At 47.9% G+C, this 23,810-nt stretch overlaps 1 protein-coding gene across 3 annotated transcripts in view; it reads right to left on the bottom strand.

Annotated features, from left to right (window-relative positions):
* CSNK1D (casein kinase 1 delta) overlaps window positions 1–23,810 on the bottom strand; it is a 95,426-nt gene that overhangs the window by 71,433 nt on the left and 183 nt on the right. For 2 of the 3 annotated variants that reach the window (XM_068262995.1, XM_068262993.1), the window contains exon 1: window positions 4,675–5,014. The exons of the other annotated variant lie outside the window; for it this stretch is intronic. In XM_068262995.1, coding sequence (XP_068119096.1) covers window positions 4,675–4,750 — 76 coding nt within the window. In that variant the 5' untranslated portion in view covers window positions 4,751–5,014. Of the gene's footprint in view, window positions 1–4,674; window positions 5,015–23,810 lie in introns of those variants that run through there. 3 annotated transcript variants of the gene reach the window in all.

Here is a 23,810-nt window from a genome sequence, read left to right as displayed (position 1 = left end):
ATTAAAAAAATAAAGTTTTTGACACGGCACTCCTCAAACGCCACATGGACAACCTGAAACCGTGGACTGGAGGGAAGGAACATCCACGTCTTTGAATCACAAAATGTATTTGCCATCAATGCGTTTATGGGCGATTACTTCCTTTACGTCTGTCTTTAACGTAAAGCTACTGTCACAATAAGAGAATCGCCTGCAGAATTTGAGCGCGGAAAACGGTCGGGCGCGGAATCAAGCGGCAAACATCGAGCCGTGTTTGCCCAGCATTAGATCCAATGCAACTCCACGGGCCATGGATCTGCTACTAGCAGCAGATCGACCTAGATTTTCCATCCTGTCAGATAGATCAAATCCATCGAAATCGTAGTCGGCTGACGATCGATAGATATGATAGAATCGATGGCTGAAATCAACCCCAGTGTATGCGCCCTTTAAAGAAAACCTGTAATGACTAAGTTCCCCTGGGGGGTACTCACCTCGGTAGGGGGAAGCCTCTGGATCCTATCGAGGCTTCCCCCATCCTCCTGTGTCCCACGGCGGTCTCGCTCTGGCCCACTGAACGGCGGGGATGTAAATATTTACCTTCCTGGCTCCAGCGCAGTATCGGCTCTCCGTTTGGAGATAGGCTGAAGTAGCTGATCGCTGCGCCTGCGTAGTAGAGCGGACCCGACTATTTCCGCCCATCTCCGTGCTGAGAGCCACAACAGCGCCCCCGCTGGAGCCAGGCAAGGTAAATAAATGTAGCTTTTTGAGCCTGGATTGCCAGAGACTTCGGAGGAGCCAGTGCTGGATTGCCTGCAGCTACAGGAGTGGGGGAAGCCACATTGGGACCCTGAGGCTTCCCCCTACCGAGGTAAATACCCCCCCAAGGGAACTTTGTTACAGGGGAACTTTGTTACAGGTTCTCTTTAACACTTTTAGAGAAGCAAAAAAGGACAATCCAGCATGCCCTGCCACTTACTTTTTGTGTACCAAATTGTGTGTGTACCAAACAAGAGTCAGGTAAACTGGGGACTGATCATTTATCAACAAGAAAAGTGATTTTAAGGGCTCGTTTCAACTTGTGCCGCACGCATCTGCGAGACGCGCGGCGGCTCTTCCGGGTCTGCGGGTACGCAGACGAATCCCATCAGCCATGCCATGTACTCTCCCGCACAACTTCGGATGGAAATGCCAGCTGAATGGCTAGCGCAAGCAATTCGGCCGGCGGCGCTATTACTCCCTATGGCAGTTTCCCCTGCGATTTGCCTGCGGGGAAACTCTGCGGATTCGGCGTGGAAACGTGCCCTAACTTTTGGATTGCTTGGTTAGCATTACCTCTCGCATCCTGAAACCATACTTCCAACCTAAATGGTTCCACCCCAAAGTTGGCCTTAAAGTGATCCTGAGCCGAGCTCGGGTTCAAAATGAAATACTTACCTGAACAGAGGGAAGCCTCAGAATCCAATTGAGGCTTCCCTCGATGCTCTGATGTCCCCCGTCGCCAAATGCGGTTCCCCTCCAGTCCTCCATTATGGGCGTGGCCATGCAGTAGCCACGCGAGCCTACCCACGCATGCACAGTAGCACAGAGCTGCTTTGGCTTACTGCTCATGCGTGTTTGGGATTTCCCTTTGAGATTTCGTCCCCTAAAGTAGACTAGCCCAACGGTTGTGTGTACAGGACTTTGGACTGTGGTGGAGACATTATGGCCCATACACAATTTACTTTTTCTCTGGAATCATATTCTTTTTGGAATAACTTTAAAGCATTTCACAATTGAAAAAGTACCTAAAGTTGCTGAAACAGTTTTATCAAAATTCTGAATATTTTCTTATTTGTTGGACATTTAACCTCCTTGCCGGTCTAAAAAATCCGGCAAGGAGGCAGCGCCGCACATTTTTTTAATTTTTTTTTTTTTTAAATCATGTAGCGAGCCAAGGGCTCGCTTCATGATAGCCGCTAAGCGGCGGCATCCCCCCACCCACTCCGATCGCCTTCGGCGATCAGAGTATGCAGGGAATCCCGCTGAGAACGTGATTTCCTGCAGGGCTTCCCCGGTCGCCATGGCGACGGGGCGGGATGACGTCACCGACGTCATGACGTCATAGGGAATCCCGATCCGCCCCTCAACGCTGCCTGGCACTGATTGGCCAGGCAGCGCAGGCTCTGGGGCGGGGGGGGGAGCGACTCGGCGCGGCGGATTGCGGCGGATCGGCAGCGAGCGGAAGTTACAAGCAGCTAGCAAAGTGCTAGCTGCTTGTAACAAAAAAAAAAAATTATGCAAATCGGCCCAGCGGGGCCTGAGATATCCTCCTGCGCAGGTTACCCCGAGCTGAGCTCGGGATAACCGGCAAGGAGGTTAAAGAGAACCCGAGGCGGATTTTTTAAATCTTAATAGGACACAGAGGCACGTTCTATGCACAATGACACGCCTCTGTGTCCTTCTGCAGTGCCCCCCCCCCCCGAGCTCTGCTGTCCCCCAATAGCGGCGTTAGCGACAATCTGCTTGTCACTAGCCGTCTGTTTACCGTATATACTCGCATATAAGCCGAGGTACCCACTTTCCCCTCAGAAACAAGAAAAAAGTGATCGACTCGCATATAAGCTCCTTACCCAGTATAGCCCCCTCTTAAGTAGCTAGATGTCCCCCAGTACACATTGGATCCCTTCCCCATAGCCAGATGTGCCCCAAGGATGATACAGCTGTGTCTCAAGACACAACTAGGAGGTGTCATTGATATGAGACCCAGCGATTGCCACACAGGAAGAATCCCCAGTCATTGCACCGCTGACACGTTGCTTGCATGCTCTGATCCACAAGCCAGGGGACACGGGTAGTCTTGAGCAGCACACTCTGCCCACCATGTTGCAGGGGATGGGGGCCACGGACACAGCAGGGAGCCAGATGGCAAGAGCAGGATCACTAGTTAATAATCCTTATGCTCCTCTGCCAGTAACAAAACCTGCTCCACCATCCATTATGCTCCACTGACTCGCATATAAGCCAGGAGGGAACTTTTCAGCACATTTTTTGAGCTGAAAAATTAGGCTTATATGCGAGTATATAAGGTACCTGGCATTTGTCAGTTCTCCCGCATTGCCTCCCCTACCCCCGCTAGCTTCCTCCAATAGGAAGCTAAGCCGCCACCCAGGAGTACATCCCGGCTACCAGCTTAGCTTTCGATTAGAGGAAGCTAGCAGAGGAGGAGAGCGGCATGTTATGGGGGAGGCAATGCGGGGAAACTGACCGACAAGCTGCAGGTAAACAGACGGCTAGCGACAAGCAGATTGTCGCTAGCAGGGCGCTATATATCAGGGGGAACAGCCGAGCCCAGGGGGGACTGGCAGCAGCTGGACACAGAGGCATGTCATTGTGCACAGAACATGCCTCTGTGATCTATTACGATTTTAAAAAATCTGTCTCGGGTTCCCTTTAAAAGGCATTTTAGGACAAAATGTGTGAATATATCACCTTGGCTAAAACTCGGGAGAAAAAGTGAATTGCATATGGGTCTACTACTTCAAACTGTCCTCTCCCATCTGGAGGACAGTTACTGACAAATTATTTAATGCACTCTGTAAAGGCACTGTGGAAACCTTCAGTGCTCAATAAACATAACATACTCACAGAAGTGACAACCAACATCCAACCTGTCTGAAATAGGCATCAAAATACACCTATGGGTCGCAGCAGGTAAACAGGGCACAAGGCGTGCCTAGTAATTTGGGTGCCATTATAGGCTGCAATGTAATTAGAGGCTATAGTGGCATTCAGTGTGTCATTTGGGTGCCAGAATTTGCCTATAGTATAGGCAAACTCCGGTTACTGGCAGAGCCACAAGGTAGTAGAAACAGGCACTCAGATATATCATAGGGGGTAACTTAGATGACCGGGTATTGAGTTTAGTGTTAGACGTTTGGCCATACTATAGACCAGCATTGGGAGAGGGACTTTAGGCGCTGGCATAGTCCTCGTCATGCAGTGCTAGGACCCCAGTTCAAACCCCAACCAGGGCACCACCTGCACGGAGTGTGTATGATCTCCCAGTGTTTGCAGGGGTTTCCTCCAGGCATTCTGGTTTCTACCCACATCCCAAAAACTAGTTGGCCCCTAAATTGGGCCTAGACGTCGATGGACATATGACTATGGTAGGTATTAGATTGTGAGCTCCTCTGAGGGACAGTACAAGACTATATACATGCTGTAAAGCGCTGCAAAAGATGTCAGTACTAAATAATATTAGGTAAAGGGGGGCTCAGCATTACACATAGTGTTGAAGGGGGGGGGGGGAATAGAATGTCGGTATAATTCCAGATATTCTACTATTGGCATTACCTTGCGCCATTTTTACAGATCGCCCTTATTAAAACAGTACCCTATGGTTAGCTCCAGAATTATGCAACAATGTCAGCACTGTATATACAGACACAACAAAATAGTAAAAATGGGGGTCCAAGATATGATGTAACTACAAGTCCCAGCATGCCCTGACAACCACAAATAATGGAAGGCCCTTTAGGCTGTCTGATAATTTAGGGTTCCAGCACCCCAGGATGTAGAATAAGCAGGATACTCCCTCCATGGAGAGATATACAGGAAGCCAGGCGCCCCTCCCCCACCACAAAGGGGGGAGCCCCCCCCCAGATCCCCTCTGAGGGGCCCCTGCCCTCACCACCCCGCCCTCCGCTTTCTTACCCAAATAAATGTCCCCGAAGGAGCCACTACCGATCTTCCGGCCCAGCCGGTACCGGTTCCCGACCCTCAGCTCCATGGCAGTGCTCAGACCCGCGGCGGACTTTTCACCATCAGTTCCCGGCCTCCATCCACCGTCAGGGCGACCAGTAGCGGCCTGTCAGGCGAGGGCAGACCCGGCACTCGCTGTCTCCTCGACTCCCGCCCTCCTCAGCCGCCCGGTAACGGAGGATTCCTGCGGATTATCTACGGTCCCCCCCTCTTTCCGTCCCGGAACAGAAATTCAGCGAGAGGCTGTCACTGAAGCCTGTGACGTCACCCCACCTAGCAACACTACGATGCGACGGGCGGTGCTCCGGCGCGTCATGTGACCACAATCACAATAGTATCCCAGAACTCAGGGACCCGTGTGCTGCCATCTGCTGGGCTTGGCTGAGTAGCGCGGCTGGTTGAATGGAAAATAACAATGTACATAATAATAATAATAATAATAATAATACTACATTATTGTTAATATCATTTATCATAATTTATGCAATCATTATGATTGCATAACAGTATTTTATAATGTAATAACAATAATTCTAATAATACTCATAATATAAATACCCATAAGAATAATATGAAGTATTGGTGGTTGTCAAGTGGTGGCAGTAGTAGAAATTGTTGCCATAGAACAGGGTTCTCAAACTCGCGGCCCGCGGGCCATTTGTAGCCCTCGACGGCAAAAGCTTCCTTATAGTTCGCTTCAGTGCTCCCAAGTAATCCGCCGCATCCCCGCCGCTAAACGAGGGCTGCAGAGCCCCCAAATCGCCCAGGGGGAAATCCGCCGGCATTTCCTGGAAGGGGCAGAGCTTTCAGCTTCAGCTCTGCCCCTGCTGACGTCAATCGCCGCCTCTCCCAGCCCCTCTGTGTGAAGGAAGAGTGAGAGGGGCGGGCAGAGGCTGTGATGTGCCGAGATTGTGAAATCCCTTATGCGGCCCAGCCTCATCCTGACTTTGCCTCCTGCGGCCCCCAGGTAAATTGAGTTTGAGACCCCTGCCATAGAATAATATGAAGTATTGGTGGTGGTCAAGTGGTGGCAGTAGTAGAAATTGTTGCCATTATTATATCACTTGCATCTTCATTATTATCATTTGGATGACCTCTGTGAATGTAGGTAGTGTAGACAAAAATCATAATTATCTATACAATAGGGCAGCAAGGTGGCTTAGTGGTCTCGCCTTGCAGAATCCCAGCCAGGGCAGTTGCTAGGATCCTAAGAGATCCGGGGCACTTTTGGGCACTCCAGACGAAAAATGGGTGTGGTCATGGGTGGAGCCAGATTTTCATGAACTTAAAGAGACACTGAAGCGGAAAAAAATATATGATATAGTGAATTGGTTGTGTACTATGAATAATTACTAGAAGATTAGCAGCAAAGAAAATATTCTCATACTTTTATTTTCAGGTATATAGTGTTTTTTCTAACATTGCATCATTCTCTAATATGTGCAGATTACACAACACTCAGCATTCAAAATGAGTCTTTCAGAGCAGTCTGTGAACTAATGACCTCTCCTCTAGCAGAGGAAAAGTAAATAGTCCAGGAACAGTTGAGATAATAAAAGTCAGATAACAGCCCTCTCCACGACTAAAGGTAGCCATAGACTGGTTGATTTGCCATCAGATTCGACCAACAGACAGATCCCTATCTGATCGAATCTGATCAGAGAGGGATCGTATGGCATACCTTTACTGCAAACAGATTGTGAACCGATTTCAGCCTGAAACCGTTCACAATCTGTTGTTGTGGCGGTGCTGCTGCCGCTTCCCCCCATCCCATACATTACCTGCTCCGCCGGCACGACTCCCGGGCCTCCGCTCTTCTTCTCTGTCTCCGCTCTGGTCTGCTCTGGTCTCCGGCATGCTTCCCTTCTTCCTGTCTGGGGGAAGTTTAAACAGTAGAGCGCCCTCTACTGTTTAAACTTCCTGCCGGGACAGGAAGAAGGGAAGCATGCCGGAGACCAGAGCGGAGACGGAGAAGAAGAGCGGAGACCCGGGAGTCGCGCCGGCGCAGCAGCTAATGTATGCGGCTCTATTGCGTCGGTCGTCGGGCACTCGAACGCCGCTAGCAATGCGCTCTTTACCCGCGGGCAATCGGCGGTTATTTTCCGCACAGCGCGATCGACGGGATCGGACGGAATGGATCGAAATTCGGCGTGTAGCGTGAACGATTGGCAGCAGATTCGATCCCAGTGATCGAATCTGCTGTCGAAACGGGCGCAAATCGGGCCAGTGTATGGCCACCTTAACTTAGTCGGAGAGCTTAATGGCTTGTTTGCATAGAGATAACAACTGGTGTTTCTCAACTCTTCCTGTACTGGAAACAATTACACTGATGTATCTGATCTTAATGTTTTATTTCTTAGCTGTGCTACACATACAAATCATAATATCATCATTTTTTTTTCGCTTCAGTGTCTCTTTAAGAGGAACTCCAGTGAAAATAATGTAATAGAAAAGTGCTTCATTTTTACAATAATTATGTATAAATGATTTAGTCAGTGTTTTCCCATTGTAAAATCTTTCCTCTCCCTCATTTACATTCTGACATTTATCACATGGTGACATTTTTACTGCTGGCAGGTGGTGTGACCGGAAGTAGCTACTGCTTGCTTTTTTGGCAGTTGAAAACAGCTGTAAACAGCTATTTCCCACAATGTAACAAGGTTCACAGACAGGAAACTGTCAGGACCATGGTCCTGACAGTTTCCTGTGGGAGGGGTTTCAGCACAATATCAGCCATACAGAGCCCCCTGATGATCCCTTTGTGAAAAGGAAAAGATTTTTCATGTAAAAGGGGGTATCCGCTACTGATTGGGATGAAGTTCACGGTTACGGTTTCTCTTTAACAGCAGTTTAAGTAGGCCTGCCCAGCAAAATGTTCAATGAAGCCCCCCTCTCCATTAATACAAAAAAAATGCATGCTAGGGCATTTGGGGTGCTGTGTGGTGCCATGCTGAGTGCTGTAGTACCGTGCTCGGTGCTGCGGTGCCTCTATGGGGCATGCTGGGTTCTGTGGTGCCATGCTGGGTGCGATGGTGCCATACTGGGTGCTGTGGTGCCATGCTGGGTGCTGTGGTGCCTCTATGGGGCTTGCTGGGTGCTCTGTAGTGCCATGCTGGGTGCTGTGGTGCCATGCTGGGTGCTATGGTGCCATACTGGGTCCTGTGGTGTCATGCTGAGTGCTGTGGTGCCATGCTGGGTGCTGTGTTGCTTCTATGGGGCTTGCTGGGTGCTCTGTGGTGCCACTATGGAGCATGCTTGGTGCTGTGATGACATGCTGGAAACTGTGGTGCCTGGAGCCTACATAGGGAGCATACATTGTGCTCCCTGTCCTCCAGCATAGTAGCACAGTGGGAGGAACTATTCATCTCCTCCATCCACACTCCAAATCTGGATAGATCCCCTGTAGCTGGCGATTCTCCCCCTAGCATCCGAGAATCAGACTGTAGGAGCTCTAGCATCTGATTCCTTCTCAGACACTAGGGGGAGAAGCCCAGAAGAGACATCTGCAGAATCTGGAGACCAAGCGGGCAGAGATGAGTACTGCCACCCGCTGTCTGGGGGACATCCGGGGCACCCCAGAATCAGGGGCACCAACCGTCCTGGGTTTCGTCGGGACGGTCACGGGTTGGGGGAGGGGTCTCACTCTCCCGGGATACCCCCCTTGTGTCCCGGCAGGCAGCGGAGGTGAAAAAAGGATCGAGGCGCCAGCCGGCGGCTGTGGTGTGTGGGATGCGGGTCTGGGATAAGATTGTCCCTGCCTCTGAATGTGCCCCCCAGTGTCCCCTGTATGGAGAGATTAAGAGCGCAGCAGAGCGGGCAGTCTTACCATTCTTCCTCGCGTACCGGGCATCTCTGGCTTCCATCTACTTCCTGTGGCGTCACCAGAAGCAGGAAGCGGAGAAGACCAGATGCCCGGTACGCGAGGAAGAATGGTAAGACTGCCCGCTCTGCTGCGCTCTTAATCTCTCCATACAGGGGGACACTGGGGGGCACATTCGGTGGGAGGGACAATCTTATCCCAGACCCGCATCCCACACACCACAGCCGCCGGCTGGCGCCTCGATCCTTTTTTCACCTCCACACCCATGGGCACCCTCACCCTTCTCCCCACCATTTTTAAATTGCAAATTCTCATATATATATATATATATATATATATATATATTCATATATATTCATATATAGTATGATTGACTAGGGGTGTGTCAGGGGGTGTGGTTGGGGTGTGTGTGTCAGGGGTGTGGCTTAAGTGTTCCGCTTTCTCATCTCAAAAAGTTGGGAGGAATGCCAGAATAGATCCGGGGCACGTGCCACTGCTCTTTGGGGCTAGCAACATCCCTGATCCCAGCCAGGGCACTATCTGCATGGAGTTTGTATGTTCTCCCCGAGACTGCGTGGGTTTCCTCCGGGCACTCTGGTTTCCTCCCACATCCCAAAAAAAGATACAGGTAAATTAATTGGCTTCCCCCTAAAATTACGATACATACACTACACAATATATACCTAGACATATAACTCTGGGAGAGACTAGATTGTGATCCCCTCTGAGGGGCCGTTAAAAAATGAGACAATATACTCTGTACAGCGCTGTGAAGGATGTTAGCACTATGTAAATACTGAATAATAATAATAATACAGTAGAGTTTCGATTATCTGGAAACAACGGGGATTGGCTGATGCTGAATAAGTGCGGTTTCTGGTTGCTTGAGACTCAATGTTAAGATTAGGCCTAGCTAATACAGCGCTATACCCCACTCTATATTTATACTATGAACTCTGTATTAAATACTAAAATACAGTAGTTGAAAGTACTGTATATTGAAGTGTACCTGTAATGAAAAAAAAGTAACCCTATGGGGTACTCACCTCAGAAGGGCATAGCCTCTGGATCCTAAAGAGGCTTACCCCGCCCACCTCCATCCTTCCATTCCAGCGCTGGAACCCCACAAAATCCTGCTTGTCGGCGCCTTGTTCAGGCGCAGTAGCTCCGTCCCGCTCAGCTCTCTTTGTAAAAAGCTGGGATGGATCGGGTCCACGCCACGTCGCCGTCTGTGTCTCCGCAGTAGCACAGACCCGATCAGGTTCGACGGCTATTTCCGCTGGATGGAGCTAGCGCGCATGCACAGGGAGGCCACACTTTGGGGGTCCCAGTGCAGGATCGAATGGACAGAGGAGGACAGGAGAAGCCTCTTTAGGCTCCTGCGGCTACCCCCTCCCGATGTGAGTACCCTCGGGGGAGATTTTTGTTTTTACAGGTTAAAGTTACCTTCAGTGGAGCCATTTTGAAGCCAAGAGAATTTGAAGCCTTATTTAAAAAATAAAAAAAAACCCGAAACAGATTCTTACCTAAGGAGAGGGCAGGCTCTAAGTCCTACAGAGCCATCCCGTTCCTTTCCTTATCCCCTCGTTCCCCCACAGGCTCCGCCATTAAAATTTTCCACAGTGGGAGGCTTCGGAAGTCTTCAGGAGCCCGAGTGCTCCCTGTCATAAACTGTTCTTATCACCTTGCTTCGACACCAGTAACTTCTTACAGTTACGTCTCACAGACTATTGAGATCACTTGACTCTCCACACAGCAAGCAGGAGATAGACTTCCTCAGGCTTCTTCAAGGTTTACGTTATTTATTCAAGTAACAGAAATACAGATAGATACAGTTTATCATCTCCTGGCAAAGCAGACTTCCATGTTGCGTTACAGCTGCTTGAGTACCTTCCTGCTGAAGATACCCAGGTCTTCTTGTATCTACTCTATGTTACATCTAGACTACCTATGTACAGCAGACATTATATCAGATTACAGAAAGGAAGCACATACTTAGAGGTCCCAGTCAGCCTTGCGAGCTATTGCGAAAGTAAAGAGCAGAATGAGCTCCCATAGCTCCCTCCGCCTTTAATACTGACTAGGAAAGAGTTAAATATGACATCATCTTCTCCACCCCCTAGATCAGACTATTGGTGGACCCACTCGTGGTGTCATCATACACACCTACTTGATTAATAATCAATGAGGCTTCTGACCTATATGCAGGAATGTGGATATTTACATAACATGGCTGATGTTTATTGTTCTAGTGGCGGTACATGCCCAGGTCAGGGAGACCTGCGGCCTTGTACTAGAACAGCTTCTTGGTATGTTCTAGTTCTGCTGACAGAACTGCATATTTTCTCTCACAGAGAAAATCCCCTTAAAGGGCCGATCTGCACTCCAAGCCTTTTTGACTAACTCAGTCCAAATAACTGAGGCCTACTTAAATTATAACACTCCCGAAGACAGGTGGGCCCATATTGCGCATGCATAAGCACATGAGAGAGGGCGCTCGCACGTGCGCAGTATGCAGCGACCCGTGTTCAGGAGTGCTCCCGAAGACTTCTGAAGCCCACACGCAGTGCAAGAGAACAGTCTCCGACCGGTCTTAGACTGCTAACAGGGAGGTGGCGGGGGAACGCGGGGACCGTTGGAGGAACAGGAAGGCTCTATAGGACCTAGAGCCTTCACTCTGCTTGGGTTTTTTTTTTTTTCATTTTCACTTCAGACTCCCTTTAAAGATATTCTGAAGCCATCTAAAATTCTACTTTTTACTGTTCATTTATGTTTTGCAATATGAGCATAAGTGAAACGCTGCATTCCTGCGGCAGAACGCTGTTATTTACACCCTCCAAACACCGGGGCAAAGTTCCAAGACTTTCCAGGTCGTGGATTTTGCTGCCTGGGGAGGTAGAACTTAGCGCTGGAGCTCTGCCTCAATTAGTGTCAATCCCCGCTGATCGCCGCCTCTCAGTGAAAGAAGAAAGAGAGGGGTGGGGAGAGGCGGTGATCAGCGGGAATTGACAGTAATGGAGGCAGAGCTACAGCACTAAGTTCTGCCTCTATCAAGAAGTGCTCCCCACATTTTGCTCCGGGGATTTAGGGGGTTTAAATACAGCATTCTGCCGCGGGTATGCGGCGTTTCACTTATGCTCATATTGCTAAAGATAAATGAATAGTAAAAAGTATAATTTAGGATGACTTCAGACTCTCTTTAAAAAAGCCTGATTTCTTCAAACGACGGGTCGTCAGAGGTCGTCGACAGTTTCCCCAAGCGGATCAGTCAAAACCAGCTTTATCAGCCTGCCGACAGACTGTACACATGGGGAAACTGTCATCAGAATGGCCGCCCCACGGGTGGGTCTGATGACCTGTCGTTTGAAGAGATCAGGCGTGTGTATGTAGCTTAACCACCGCAGTGTTTAACCCCCCTAAAGACCAGGCCTCACTGCAGGGCCGCACAACTCAGCACAAAAGTGACCCCCATCCCCCTGTTCTGATCGCTCCCCCAATGTTTTGTGTTTTTTTTATAAATATTTATGTTAATATTTTTTAAATAAATGTACCTATTTATTTATTTATTATTTTTTCCTGAACTCCCTCTCCCCAGCCAGCCAATGATGGCGATCGGCTGATCGGAGATCGCTCTCCTGTGTTACACGGCTGTCCCCAGTACAGCGCTGCCTTAGATCGCAGAGCTGTACAGTCATAAAAGACTTCGGTTTCGCCGTCTAACAGTCTCCGAGCAGAGCATCGGCGCGTGTGATCCCCTGCAAACTCCGCCCCCAGGACTGCAAGCCGATCAGCGTTAGGCGGTCCTGGGGCTGCCGCCACGTCCTCGCCAATTGGCAGGGATCGGTCTTCAAGTAGTTAAACACAGCAGAGCCCACAAACAGCCTAAGAAGTTGTCCTTTATCAAGGTGAGTGCTGCCGGCGATTTGTGCTGGTTGCTTGAGTTCTGAATAACCACGTCTGTACTGTACTATAGTAATAATAATAATTGTTATTATGATTATTATTAGTATTAAATCAGTCTCACCTTCATCATTATCCCTTGGCTGAGCCCTTTGAATGGAGGTCGTGTATATAAAATTCATAACACTACAGTAATTATTATTGTCATTAATATCCTTGATTGATAAAGCACCAACATCTTCCGTGGTGATATAACTTAGTAGCATAGTTTGATTGAAAAAAAGACATTCAACCAGAATAATAAAACCCCAAATAAATAGACACTATGTCCATTTCTTTTCTGTCCTGCACCCTCACATATCCTAGTGGATCCAGGGGAAGGCAAAACAAAAAAACTAAAAAAAAACCCTGAAAAACCCTTATAACGTATAAAAAATATTTAAAGAGAATCTGTAACGTCAAAACGTCCCCTGGGGGGTACTCACCTCGGGTAGGGGAAGCCTCAGGATCCTAATGAGGCTTCCCACGCCGTCCACCGTCCCTCAGGGGTCTCGCTGCAGCCCTCCGTACAGCGGATACGTCAATATTTACCTTCCCGACTCCTGCGCAGGCACTCTGACGGCTGTCGGCTCCGAAGTAGGCGGAAATACCCGATTGCCGTCGGGTCTGCTCTACTGCGCAGGCGCAAGTCTCCGGCGCCTGCGCAGTAGAGCGGACCCGACTGAGATCAGGTATTTCCATCTACTTCTACAAAAGCAGCCACAGCGCCCCCGCTGAAGCCTGCAAAGGTAAATATTGTATTGACAGTCGGGTCTGTCGGCGGTTGTTCGGAGGGCTGCGGCGAGACGCCCGTGGGACAGAGGACGGCGTGGGAAGCCTCATTAGGATCCCGAGGCTTTCCCCACCCGAGGTGAGTACCCCCCAGGGGATATTTTTGATGTTACAGTGTCTCTTTAAAATGTACATAAAGCAAAATTTAGAAAAAAAATTACTTTCATCACTAGTAGGAAAGCCTCTGGATAATCCAAAAGCTTCTCCCATCCCCCTTCAGTCTGCCGTTTCAGCACTGGGACCCTCTGAACACATTTGACATTAGGGATTGTTGACTAATGTTTGTGTGGCCAAACCCCTGTCCGTGTACGCGAACAGCCGCACTGCACAGGTATAAGATGGCCCATGTCTGTGTAGTAGCACAAAGCCGCTTGTGCTGGCTGCTGGGCTTTTTCCTCCATGCAGGACAGACTCTAAGGCCTCTTTCACACTGTGGATCGCAAAACGCCAGCAAAATAACTAGCGCTTTGCAAGGCGATTTTCCAGCGATTTTTCCATGAACAGGAAAGAGATTTTAGAGCGATTGCATTTCCTGATTCTATAACATTGAAACCCAATCGATCAGAGATCACAAAAAAAAAAATGCTTTTGTGATTTCAGCATATCGCTGGCAATTGCTAAGGCCCCTGGGGAATCGCAAAACATTCGCAAAATTGCTAGCATTTTGCAATGGGGATTTTGTCGGGGTTTTTTTGCGTATTTTTTACTGGACAATTTTACAATCTTGATTCAATTTTTTTAACATTTCAATCACGATTGCTCTAAAAACACGAAAAAGCGCTGCATGCACGGCGTTTTCATTATCTGCAAATTGCCGGCGATCACTGCATTGAGATCACTGCTATATACCTTTTATTACCCTAGTGCTTTTCAAAGTGCTAGCGATCGCCGGCGATTCCAAAATCTGTGGAAAACACCCGCAAATCGCCCCAGTGTGAATGTGACCGTGTGAACACTGCCATACACATTTCAGTGCAGTAGCACTTTTCAAAACACTAGTGATCACCAGCAATTGAAAAAGCTGCTGAAATCTATAGTCAGGGCTGGATTTACCATAAGGCACTGAAGGCACATGCCTACAGGCGCCTGATGATGGAAAGGTGGCTCCTTTCCCTCCGTGTGCCTCCATCCCTCCTTCCCTATGCAGAGTGCAAATGAGAGGTTACTCACCCATCTCTCTGCATGCCACTGACAAGATCTCCCTTCAGTCAGGGGCATTTCAAGTTACTTAATAGTACTGAAGTTCTTCTAGCTACCTAATACTTGGGAGCACCTCTGTCTATGTAATACTGTGGGTACCTCTGTCTCCCTAATACTAAGGGGCACCTGTAGCCACCTATGATGGGCAAAGGAAGTAATGGAGAAGTGATAGCTGGGACAGCCAATACAGTTGTGGTGCAGTTTAGTGGGGGTTTGTAGGTTCATGGAGGGTGATGTCTAAGGTGCCAGGACATTTGTGCCTATAGGCTCCTGTGAGGTAAATCCGGGCCTGTCTCTAGTAAATTGCTCCAGAATGAATGAGGCCTAAGGAACTGGACAGATAAAGAGAGTCAGTGCGCCTGCTCAGCGTGGCCACACTCATACACGGATGGGAGCGCGGGCGCAAAGAAAAAGGGCCCCGGCGAGTAGCGGTAGGCTCAAGAAAGATCGAAGCTTCTGGAGCATTTTTTTTCATAGTTCCCAACTGACCCTCTTTGGGAACCCAATCCCACTGTCGCTCTTTCTTCCTCATGTTACCTCTTCCAGGACTGATGTAAAGTTCTATATAAATATATGTATTAGTCTGTAATAGTCAACTCAGGGCCAGATTTACCATAGGGCACTGTGGGCGCGTGCCTACAGGAGCCTTTTGTGGTAGAGGCGGCTCCCCTCCCTTCCATTATGTCTCCTCTCTCAGCAGAGACAGAGGGCGATGTCACTCACCACCCAATTCCAGTCCGGCAGCCACAGACACATAGCTAAGGGGTGGAGATCCGAGATGTGGTGGGTCGTGTGGGTATTGCATTCTCCTCCCTCTGTCTCTGAACAGCACCAGCTGCAGCGCAGATCAGGTGTGCGCTCTGGCCACACCCACTGCCATTTGCCATCTGCTCCTCATCTTGGTGGGCGGTGGGCTTGAGGCAATGTAAGGTGGTGACTTAGTTGTGTGTGGCTTGATCATGTGTAGCCCCGTCCCCTATAGCCTGTTCTGTAAGGTAACATTTATATAATTATGATTTTTTTTTTATTATTAAAGAAGTGGGGGCCTTATCGAAGATTTTGGTGGGCAGACCCACTTTTTGAATTATAATGCTGCTAGGTTCATGTACATTTAGCTCGTTATGTGATAAAAAAAATAAGAAGAGCCGGATTTGGGGGTGTGGCCTGTGTGCCCTGGGAGTTTAGAGCCCTATAATCTCTGTGCCTACAAGCTCCTGAAGTGTAAATCCGGCCCTGAGTCAACCAAACACATTTTTCAGTAGAAAAATACATATATTTACACAGATCTATACATCAGTCCTGAAAGAGGGGGGACAACTTTTACTACCTATACTGGGGGCTACATCTGGCAGGTCAAGTACACTGGTGTATGCTATCTAATACTGGGGGGGGGGGGGGGGGGGGGGCGTCCGAAATACCTATACTGGTGGTCACCTCTGGATGTATAGGTGGCCCCTAGCATAGATAGCCAAAGGTGCCCCCCATTATAGGTGGCCCCAGCATAGAAAGCCAAAGATGTCACACACAGTATAGGTAGCCCCCACCATAGTAGTCAACAGTGTCCGCCAGTATATTTAGTCCCCAGTATAGGTAGCCAAAGGTGTCCTTCCAGTAAAGGTAGCACCCACCACATAGCCAAAAGTATCCCCCAGTATAGGTAGACAAAGGTGTCCCTCCAGTAAAGGTAGCCCCCACCACGTAGCCAAAAGTATCCCCCAGTATAGGTAGACAAAGGTACCAGTGTAGCCTGTTTGTATTTGAATAACTATTTTTCCCACTACCTCTGAAGTTAAAGGGAACCTGAAGTGAGGAAACCAAAGTAGGGTAACGTCTCTGAATAGTATAGAGCCTTCCCAGTCCTCGGTCTCTCTCGTCATTACTGCGGTTACGGTTATTGCTAGGCCAAATAGCTCTTCAGTACTCCTTGGGCAGCCTTTGAGGCTACTCACATTCCCGAGGAGTTCCAGGACAAGCGCATCTGAACTGCGCACGTGGGAGTCTGAGCTTGCAAAGTACAGATGCGCTCATCTACGGAACTACTCTGTGACTGAATGGTTCCTAAGGCTGCTCAAGGAGTACCACAGTCGTAGCAGAATGAATATCGTTCACCGTGTCTAGTGCAGGAACAACAGAATGGACCTTCGAGAGGGAAGGCTCTTTGGTATCCAGAGCCTTCCTTTTACTTTAGGTATATATCAAACCTGAAGGTTTGCTTTAAATCCAAGCAGGATCCAAGAGATTATTCTTTACAAGCATAAGATGACTGTACTGATCTGGCACAAGGTTCAGGCAAGCGCAGACGCCCGCGACTGACCAGAAAACCAGGAGTCATAGAGGCAGAACGGAGGGGCTGAACTGCGAGTGAGGCCATGGTCCTCATGGGGCTGGAACAAGCCCCAAGTAAGTATAAATAGGGGGCAGTGTACCATGTCAGGTACACTTTAAGTACTTGATGAGTAGAAATGGCCCAAACATCAGATTTTGGGTTTGCAAACCGTGAACGCGAACTTCCGCAAAAGTTTGAATTCGCGCGAACTGGGCAACCTCCATAGACTTCAATGGGCAGGCGAATTTTAAAACATACAGGGATTATTTCTGGACACAAAAGTGATGGAAAAGTTGTTTCAAGAGGACTAAGACCTGGAGGGGGGCATGCCGGAGTGGGATGCATGCCAAAAGTCCCTGGGAAAATTAGGTATTTGATGCAGAGTAGGGTTATAATCCCTAAAGGGCAGAAATCACATTGCATTCCTCAATTGGAGGCATAAAGTGCTTTAAAACATCTTGCATGTGTATACATCGATCACGTAGTGTAAGTAGTATACTGCTTTACATTGACAGACCAAACTCACTGTTTAACGCACCCCAAACAGCTGCAAAGGGTTGTCAGGAGACATCCGGGGTCAGATGGACCCTTGACCCAACGCTGTGTGCCAGAGATGACACCACTTGCCTTTCAATATCACGGTACAGTTTGGGTATCGCCTTTTTGGAAAAATAATTGCGGCCTGGTATGTTCCACTGCGGTGTCCCAATCGCCACAAATTTTCAGAAGGCCTCATATTCCACCAGCTTGTATGGTAACAGTTTCAACAAGTCAGCTGTCAGACGTTGGGCAAGGGGGTGACTCACAGACATTGGCTTCTTCCACTCAAATATCTCCTTAACAGACACCTGGCTGTGGGCAGAGGAGCAGGAAATGCTCAAGGTGAGAGGCGGAGTGGAGGAGGGTGGCTGTGAAGGTGCAAGGGCAGCAGAAGATAAAGCAGCTGAAGATGCTGGGCCAGGAGGAGGAAAAGGAGGCGGAGGCTGACTTTGCATTTGTTTGCTGCTTTTGCTCATGTGCTCAACCCATTGGTGTTTATGCTGGGGCATCATGTGCCTTCATACGGCAGTTGCACTTTCCACGACTCGTTGGCAGATATTACAGATGGCATTGCTGTAATCTGAGGCAAAGACACACACAAAAAAATATGCCACACTGGTGAGCTCTGGGATAATGGGATTCTGGTGGTGGCAGCAGCAGGCGTTGAAGGGCGTGTTAGCTGGCTGACCCTAGGTGGCGATACATGATGTCGGACACTGCCACAAGCTGTTTGCGACAAGCTCCCTCTCCTGCTTACAGCAACTCGTCTCCTCCTCCTCTCTGTCCCCCCTCTGAACTGTCCCTCGGTTCATCTCATCTTCCGGGCTAACATGTGGCATCCATGCACATATCATCATCATCCATAGCCTTACTTGTATCAGACACTTCCAAAACTGCACCAACAACAGGTAGTTCATCATCATCCTCAAACCTTACGTCCATGTGTGTAGTGACGCCTAACTGAGACATATGAGGCGGTGTTGGTGTAACATCCTTAGCGCCTTCATCTTGTAACAATAATGGTTGCGCATCAGTAAATTCATCACAGGAATGTGTGAATAACTCCTCTGACAGCTCAAGTGGAGCGGCTGTGGTGCTAGTAGTAGTGGTGGTGGCTGCCGGCTGAGTGATAAGTAGTTGTGGGGTGCCCAAATCAGAGCAGGAGGAGGAAGATATGTCACGGTTCCGTACGAAAGCTGAGGAGGATGATGTGTTCTGTGTTAACCAGTCAACAAAGTCCTCAGTATTTTGGGGGTTAAGGGTATGTGCCCTCTGAACACTGTGCATTGGTGGAGGGCCCCACGAAATCACACCAGCATGACCTCGAAAAGATGATGACCTGCCTCTGCCTCTGATTGTAATTTTTTTCATATTGTGGTATGCAGTAGTACTAACAATATTCAATAGTGGTAGATAGTGTGTGTAATCACAAAGAGGCACACAATCAGTGTCAAATACACAGCAGCTGTGTGTGTGTGTATCACTGGGCTGTGTACTTTAACACACACACACAGATATGCAGTTGTGATATTACAGTGGTTGTAAAAAGGCTGAAGTGCTGTAAAAGCAGTGTTCGCAATCAAATAGCTGCGTGAAATGAGGGTTGAATGGTAAGTTCAATCACAAATACAGTTGAAAGATATGCACTGGTAATAGAGTGTGCTGGCGGACTATAACAAGGTCCAGCTGCGTGGACTGTGGGCTATATGCAGTGTGTCACCCACACAGAGAGCTATGCTAGTGCAATCATGAATACAGTTGAAAGATATGCACTGGTAATAGAGTTTGCTGGCGGACTACAAGGGCCAGCTGGGACTGTGTATTGAATGCAGTGTGTCACCCACACAGAGAGCTATGCTATGGTAATTGCAATCACAAATACAGTTGAAAGATATACACCCACACAGAGAGATATCCTATGGTAAGTTCAATCACAAATACGGTTGAAAGATATGCACTGGTAATAGAGTGTACTGGCAGACTACAACAAGACCCAGCTGCGTGGACTGTGGGCTGTATGCAGTATGTCACCCACACAGAGAGCTATGCTATAGTAAGTGCAATCACAAATACAGTTGAAAGATATGCACTGGTAATAGAGTGTACTGGCAGACTACAAGGGCCAGCTGGGACTGTATGCAGTGTGTCACAGAGAAAAAAAAACACATCAGAACTAGAGATGGCTCGAACCTCTGATTTTCGGTTCTCCGTACCACGAACGCGAACTTCCGCAAAAGTTCGGGTTCGCGCAAACTTTTGCGAACCTCAATAGACTTCAATGGGGAAGCGAACTTTAAAAACTACAAACATTTATGCTGGCCACAAAAGTGATGGAAAAGATGTTTCAAGGGGTCTAACACCTGAGTTTTTGCATGGGGGAGTGGGATACACGCCAAATGACCCGGGGAAAAATCTGGATTTGACACACAGCAGCGTTTTAAGGGCAGAAATCACCTTGCAATGCTAAATTGCAGGCATAAAGTGCTTTAAAACATCTTGCATGTGTATACATCAATCAGGTAGTGTAATTAGTGTACTGCTTCACAATGACACACCAAACTCACTGTGTAACGCACCGCAAACAGCTGTTTGTGTAGTGACGGCCGTGCTGGACTGGTGCGCACCATGGCGAGAGTGCAGGCCTTGGCGGTTTTCAAGCCCATATGGTCGCCGGGCTGAGGTAGCTCAATGACATAACAATAGTGACTGTCCAGCTGATCGAATTTGGTCTGTCCACAATGAAGCAACAACCTTATTATCTTTGGTGTGCCACATCCCCCCCTCGAGACAATCATATAGCTGGCGGTCATTGCTTCATTGTGATACGCAAGCCCCTTCACCGCGGCAAGGTAACAATCATGAAGGGTAATTGACACATGTACATGCCTTTTGTTTTGTTGTTGCAGCTGCAGTGCAGCCAGAAAAAATAGGCAGGCATGTACATGCACCAGAAAAGTTATTATAGTGGCTGCTGCTAGCAGCGGCCTTAAAAATTCAGGAATCCGCCTGGGGTTCTGGACCCTGTTAGTGGTGGGAGAGAAGGCAGTCAAGCGGCCTGCTGGCAGAGATGCTGTGTGGGGAGCAACTTAGTCTTGGGGCATGCAGTCACACGGCGTGCAGGCAGAGATGCTGTGAGTGGGGACTGACTTAGTCTTGGGGCGGGCAGTAGTCCTCCGGGATCCATGCCTCATTCATTTAGGTAGATGCACTGAACAGGTAGGTATGCAGTGATTGGTATTACAAATGAGCAGCTGTCACACACAGGTACCGTGAACAGGTGCAGTGACTGGTGGTATATAACACTGTGTGTGCTCACGTAGGTAGGTGCACTGAACAGGTAGGTATGCAGTGATTGGTATTACAAATGTGCAGCTGTCACACACACAGGTAGTCACTGAATGTGCTGGGCCTGGCAGTGGCACAGTAGGAATTACCAAGGGGCCAAGGGCCAGCTAAGACTGACTGACAGGGCTGTATATGCAACAAGTGTCTGGGACACACATACACACACACACACACACACACATACACACACACCCGCACGCACGCACACACACACACACACACACGCACACACACACACACACAAATAGATCACAGGAACAACATTAGCTCTCAAAAGAGCTGTTTTGGGGTGCTATTTAGCAATAAGTATCAGCAAGGAGCAAGCTAAAAAGCCTAACTAGAACCTTACTAAGCTTTCCCTATGTCTACAGCAGGTTCCTCTCCCTTCTCTAATTACTGCAGCCACACGAGTGAGTGAAAAGGATGACGCTCCCTGCCTTTTATAAGGGGGGGGGCTCCAGGAGGGAATGCAGCCTGATTGGCTAACGTGTCTGCTGACTGTGATGTAGAGGGTCAAAGTTGACCCTAATGATGTAGTATAGGGGGCGGATCGAACTTGCACATAGTTTGCGGTTCACCGCGAACGCGAACCACCGAAGTTCGGGCCATCTCTAATCAGAACAATATTAGCCCTCAAAAGGGCTTTTTTGGGGTGCTTTCAGCAATAAATAATACAGAGTAGGAACCTAATAACAGCCTAACTAATGCTTTCCCTATCTCCAGAAATGTCTCTCCCTTCCTCTCACTGAAGCAGCAGCCGGAGACTGAGAACATGGCTGGCGCTGCTGTATTTTTATAGGGGGGCGTGGGGGGGGGGGGGGTCTGTGGGGGAGTGCAGCCTGATTGGCTACCATGTGTCTGCTGACTGTGATGTAGAGGGTCAAAGTTTAGCCCAATGACTAAGTACAGGGTGCAGGTCGGATGCGCTATGTGTTTGCGTCCCGCCGTGGACGCGAAGAGCTGAATTTCACAGGGAACTGTCCGCCAGTGAACCATTCAGGCCATCTCTATTGATGAGATCCTTCAGTCTGGTTCATTTTCAGAATTTACCCCGAGCTGTGAAGTGATTCAGAACTGGGCATGCATAAAGTCTGACCCATGCGTGCACAGCCAAAGAAAGTGCTTGCCCACAAGCGTTTTCTTTCTCAGTGCATGGCCAGCTGAAAAATTGCACCTCACAGCTCAGACGAACTTCTGGAAGGCATGGCCCCACTGTGTCCCCCTGAGTGCCCCCCCCCCCCCCTCAGTAACATACAGTAAACAGTTTCCAGGCTCCAAGAGCATACAGTGAACAGGATAGCATCTGTAAAAAAACTACACAGGTCTACGCAGGTGTTACATAAACCAAGGGTCTTATCTATTTGCCATAAATACCTTGCAATCCTTGCAAGATTCCTTGTAATTTTTGTATGCTGCTGATGACACATTTGCAAAAAAAAAAAAATCTCTCTACCACCTTCTAATTGTATGCTCTAACATTGTCAGTCAACAGGAATAGAGTTTGAAGAAGGCTTACTAGCTGAAAGCTTACTGTTTTTCTTTTAAAATAGCCAATAAATGGTATGATCCTGATTTAAAACTTCCTGTCTGTAAAATACGAGATCTAGTCTCCAGCAATACTTCACTACTAAGATAAGGAATTACACACACAGTGTTTCTCTCCCTCCAGCCTCTTCCCCCCTGCCCTTACTTGGAGAGTCGTCAGACACAGGCTGGGGACTGGAATAATTTGTCTGTGATCTGTCCACACAGGAGCAGCATGCTAGCTAGTAAGGATTAAAGCAAGCAGGCAACTAGCCAAGTACATCTGTAGGTAACTTTTCTTCTATAATATCACCATCATTTGAACAATCTGCTCTGCTCTAAAGTCTCTGAGTTCTGTTTATGATGTTTACATTTGGTTCCTATCATTGCTGAACTAGTTAGCCTTAATTTTATCACCAAAAAAGGCTAATGCTGGGAATACACCATGAGATTTTTTGGCAGATAGATGGTTCAATAGATAATTTCCAACAAGTCCGATCTGATTTTCAATCGTTTGTCTGATCGATTTCTCATAGAAGTGAATGGAAATCGATCGGAAAAATGATCGGACAGTAAATCTGCTGAAAAATCTCATTGTGTATTCTCAGCATAAGGCAAAAGATATCTAAAGCTTTCTTTACAAACATTGATTTTGATCACCCAAATAGACCCCGCCAGCCACCCATCGTACCCCCTCTGAGCCCCACAAAAACTGATATCAGGAGCTGCCAATGCTTATGTGTCACACTATGCAAAAAGAAAAAAAAAACAATAGTAAGCAGGACTGCAAGTACTGCATAGTGCCCTAAAATAATTCCCCATTTGTTCCTTTATATTATAGCAATTTTCCAAACATTATTGGCGTAATGTACACCGATAAATTAATCAAAATGTATCACTGGCGCTCATTTTAGATAGTAAATACATTATATTTTTTGTTCATCAAATCTAAACATGAGACAACTGGGGAAGAGAGGACAGGAAGGTTAGTTTTGTTTTCAAATTAGGATAGGAACTGTCCCTCCAACAGAAGGACAAACTGTATGTACTCCAGAAAAGATTATTTATTCCACCTCTTTCAAAGTTGAAGCAGGTTGCGTAAATCTAATGCAGCCACTGCCACCTTGTGATGAAATTTGAGTAAGCAGTATAGTAGTGAAGATGAGCTGTCCTAGCCTTTATTAAAAGCAGGATCTGTGAACTATAACTGTGGCTACTAATAGCAGACGCTTCTTGCAAACTGCAGCTGTAGTGTGTGTAAGATGACCCGAGGGATGGGCCCACAGACACAGAGGGTACACGATGCCACACAGACACAGACAATGGTTCTTACCCAGCAGTAAATTTTACTGAATAGTAATAAAGAATAAATAGCTGAGCATTTATAAACTGTCAGATAACAAAAGAATAAATCATACAGTGACAGTAATACTGTCTAACCTAAAACAACTAGCTCTTACTAAATATCCTCCCCTAGTCCACGAAGCAGCCTGGCTTCACCTGAATGTTCCTGCGTGGTATTTGCCTTCGGGGTGCACCCTTAATATTGCACAATACTATTTGTAATACACAGGTAATATGTCCGTCTCTTTACACAAGGCT

Source organism: Hyperolius riggenbachi, chromosome 12 (genome assembly GCF_040937935.1).
Source record: "Hyperolius riggenbachi isolate aHypRig1 chromosome 12, aHypRig1.pri, whole genome shotgun sequence".
NCBI classification, from domain to species: domain Eukaryota; kingdom Metazoa; phylum Chordata; class Amphibia; order Anura; family Hyperoliidae; genus Hyperolius; species Hyperolius riggenbachi.
The sequence above is the reverse complement of the archived record's forward strand: the minus strand, read 5'-3'. Positions and strand labels throughout refer to the sequence as shown.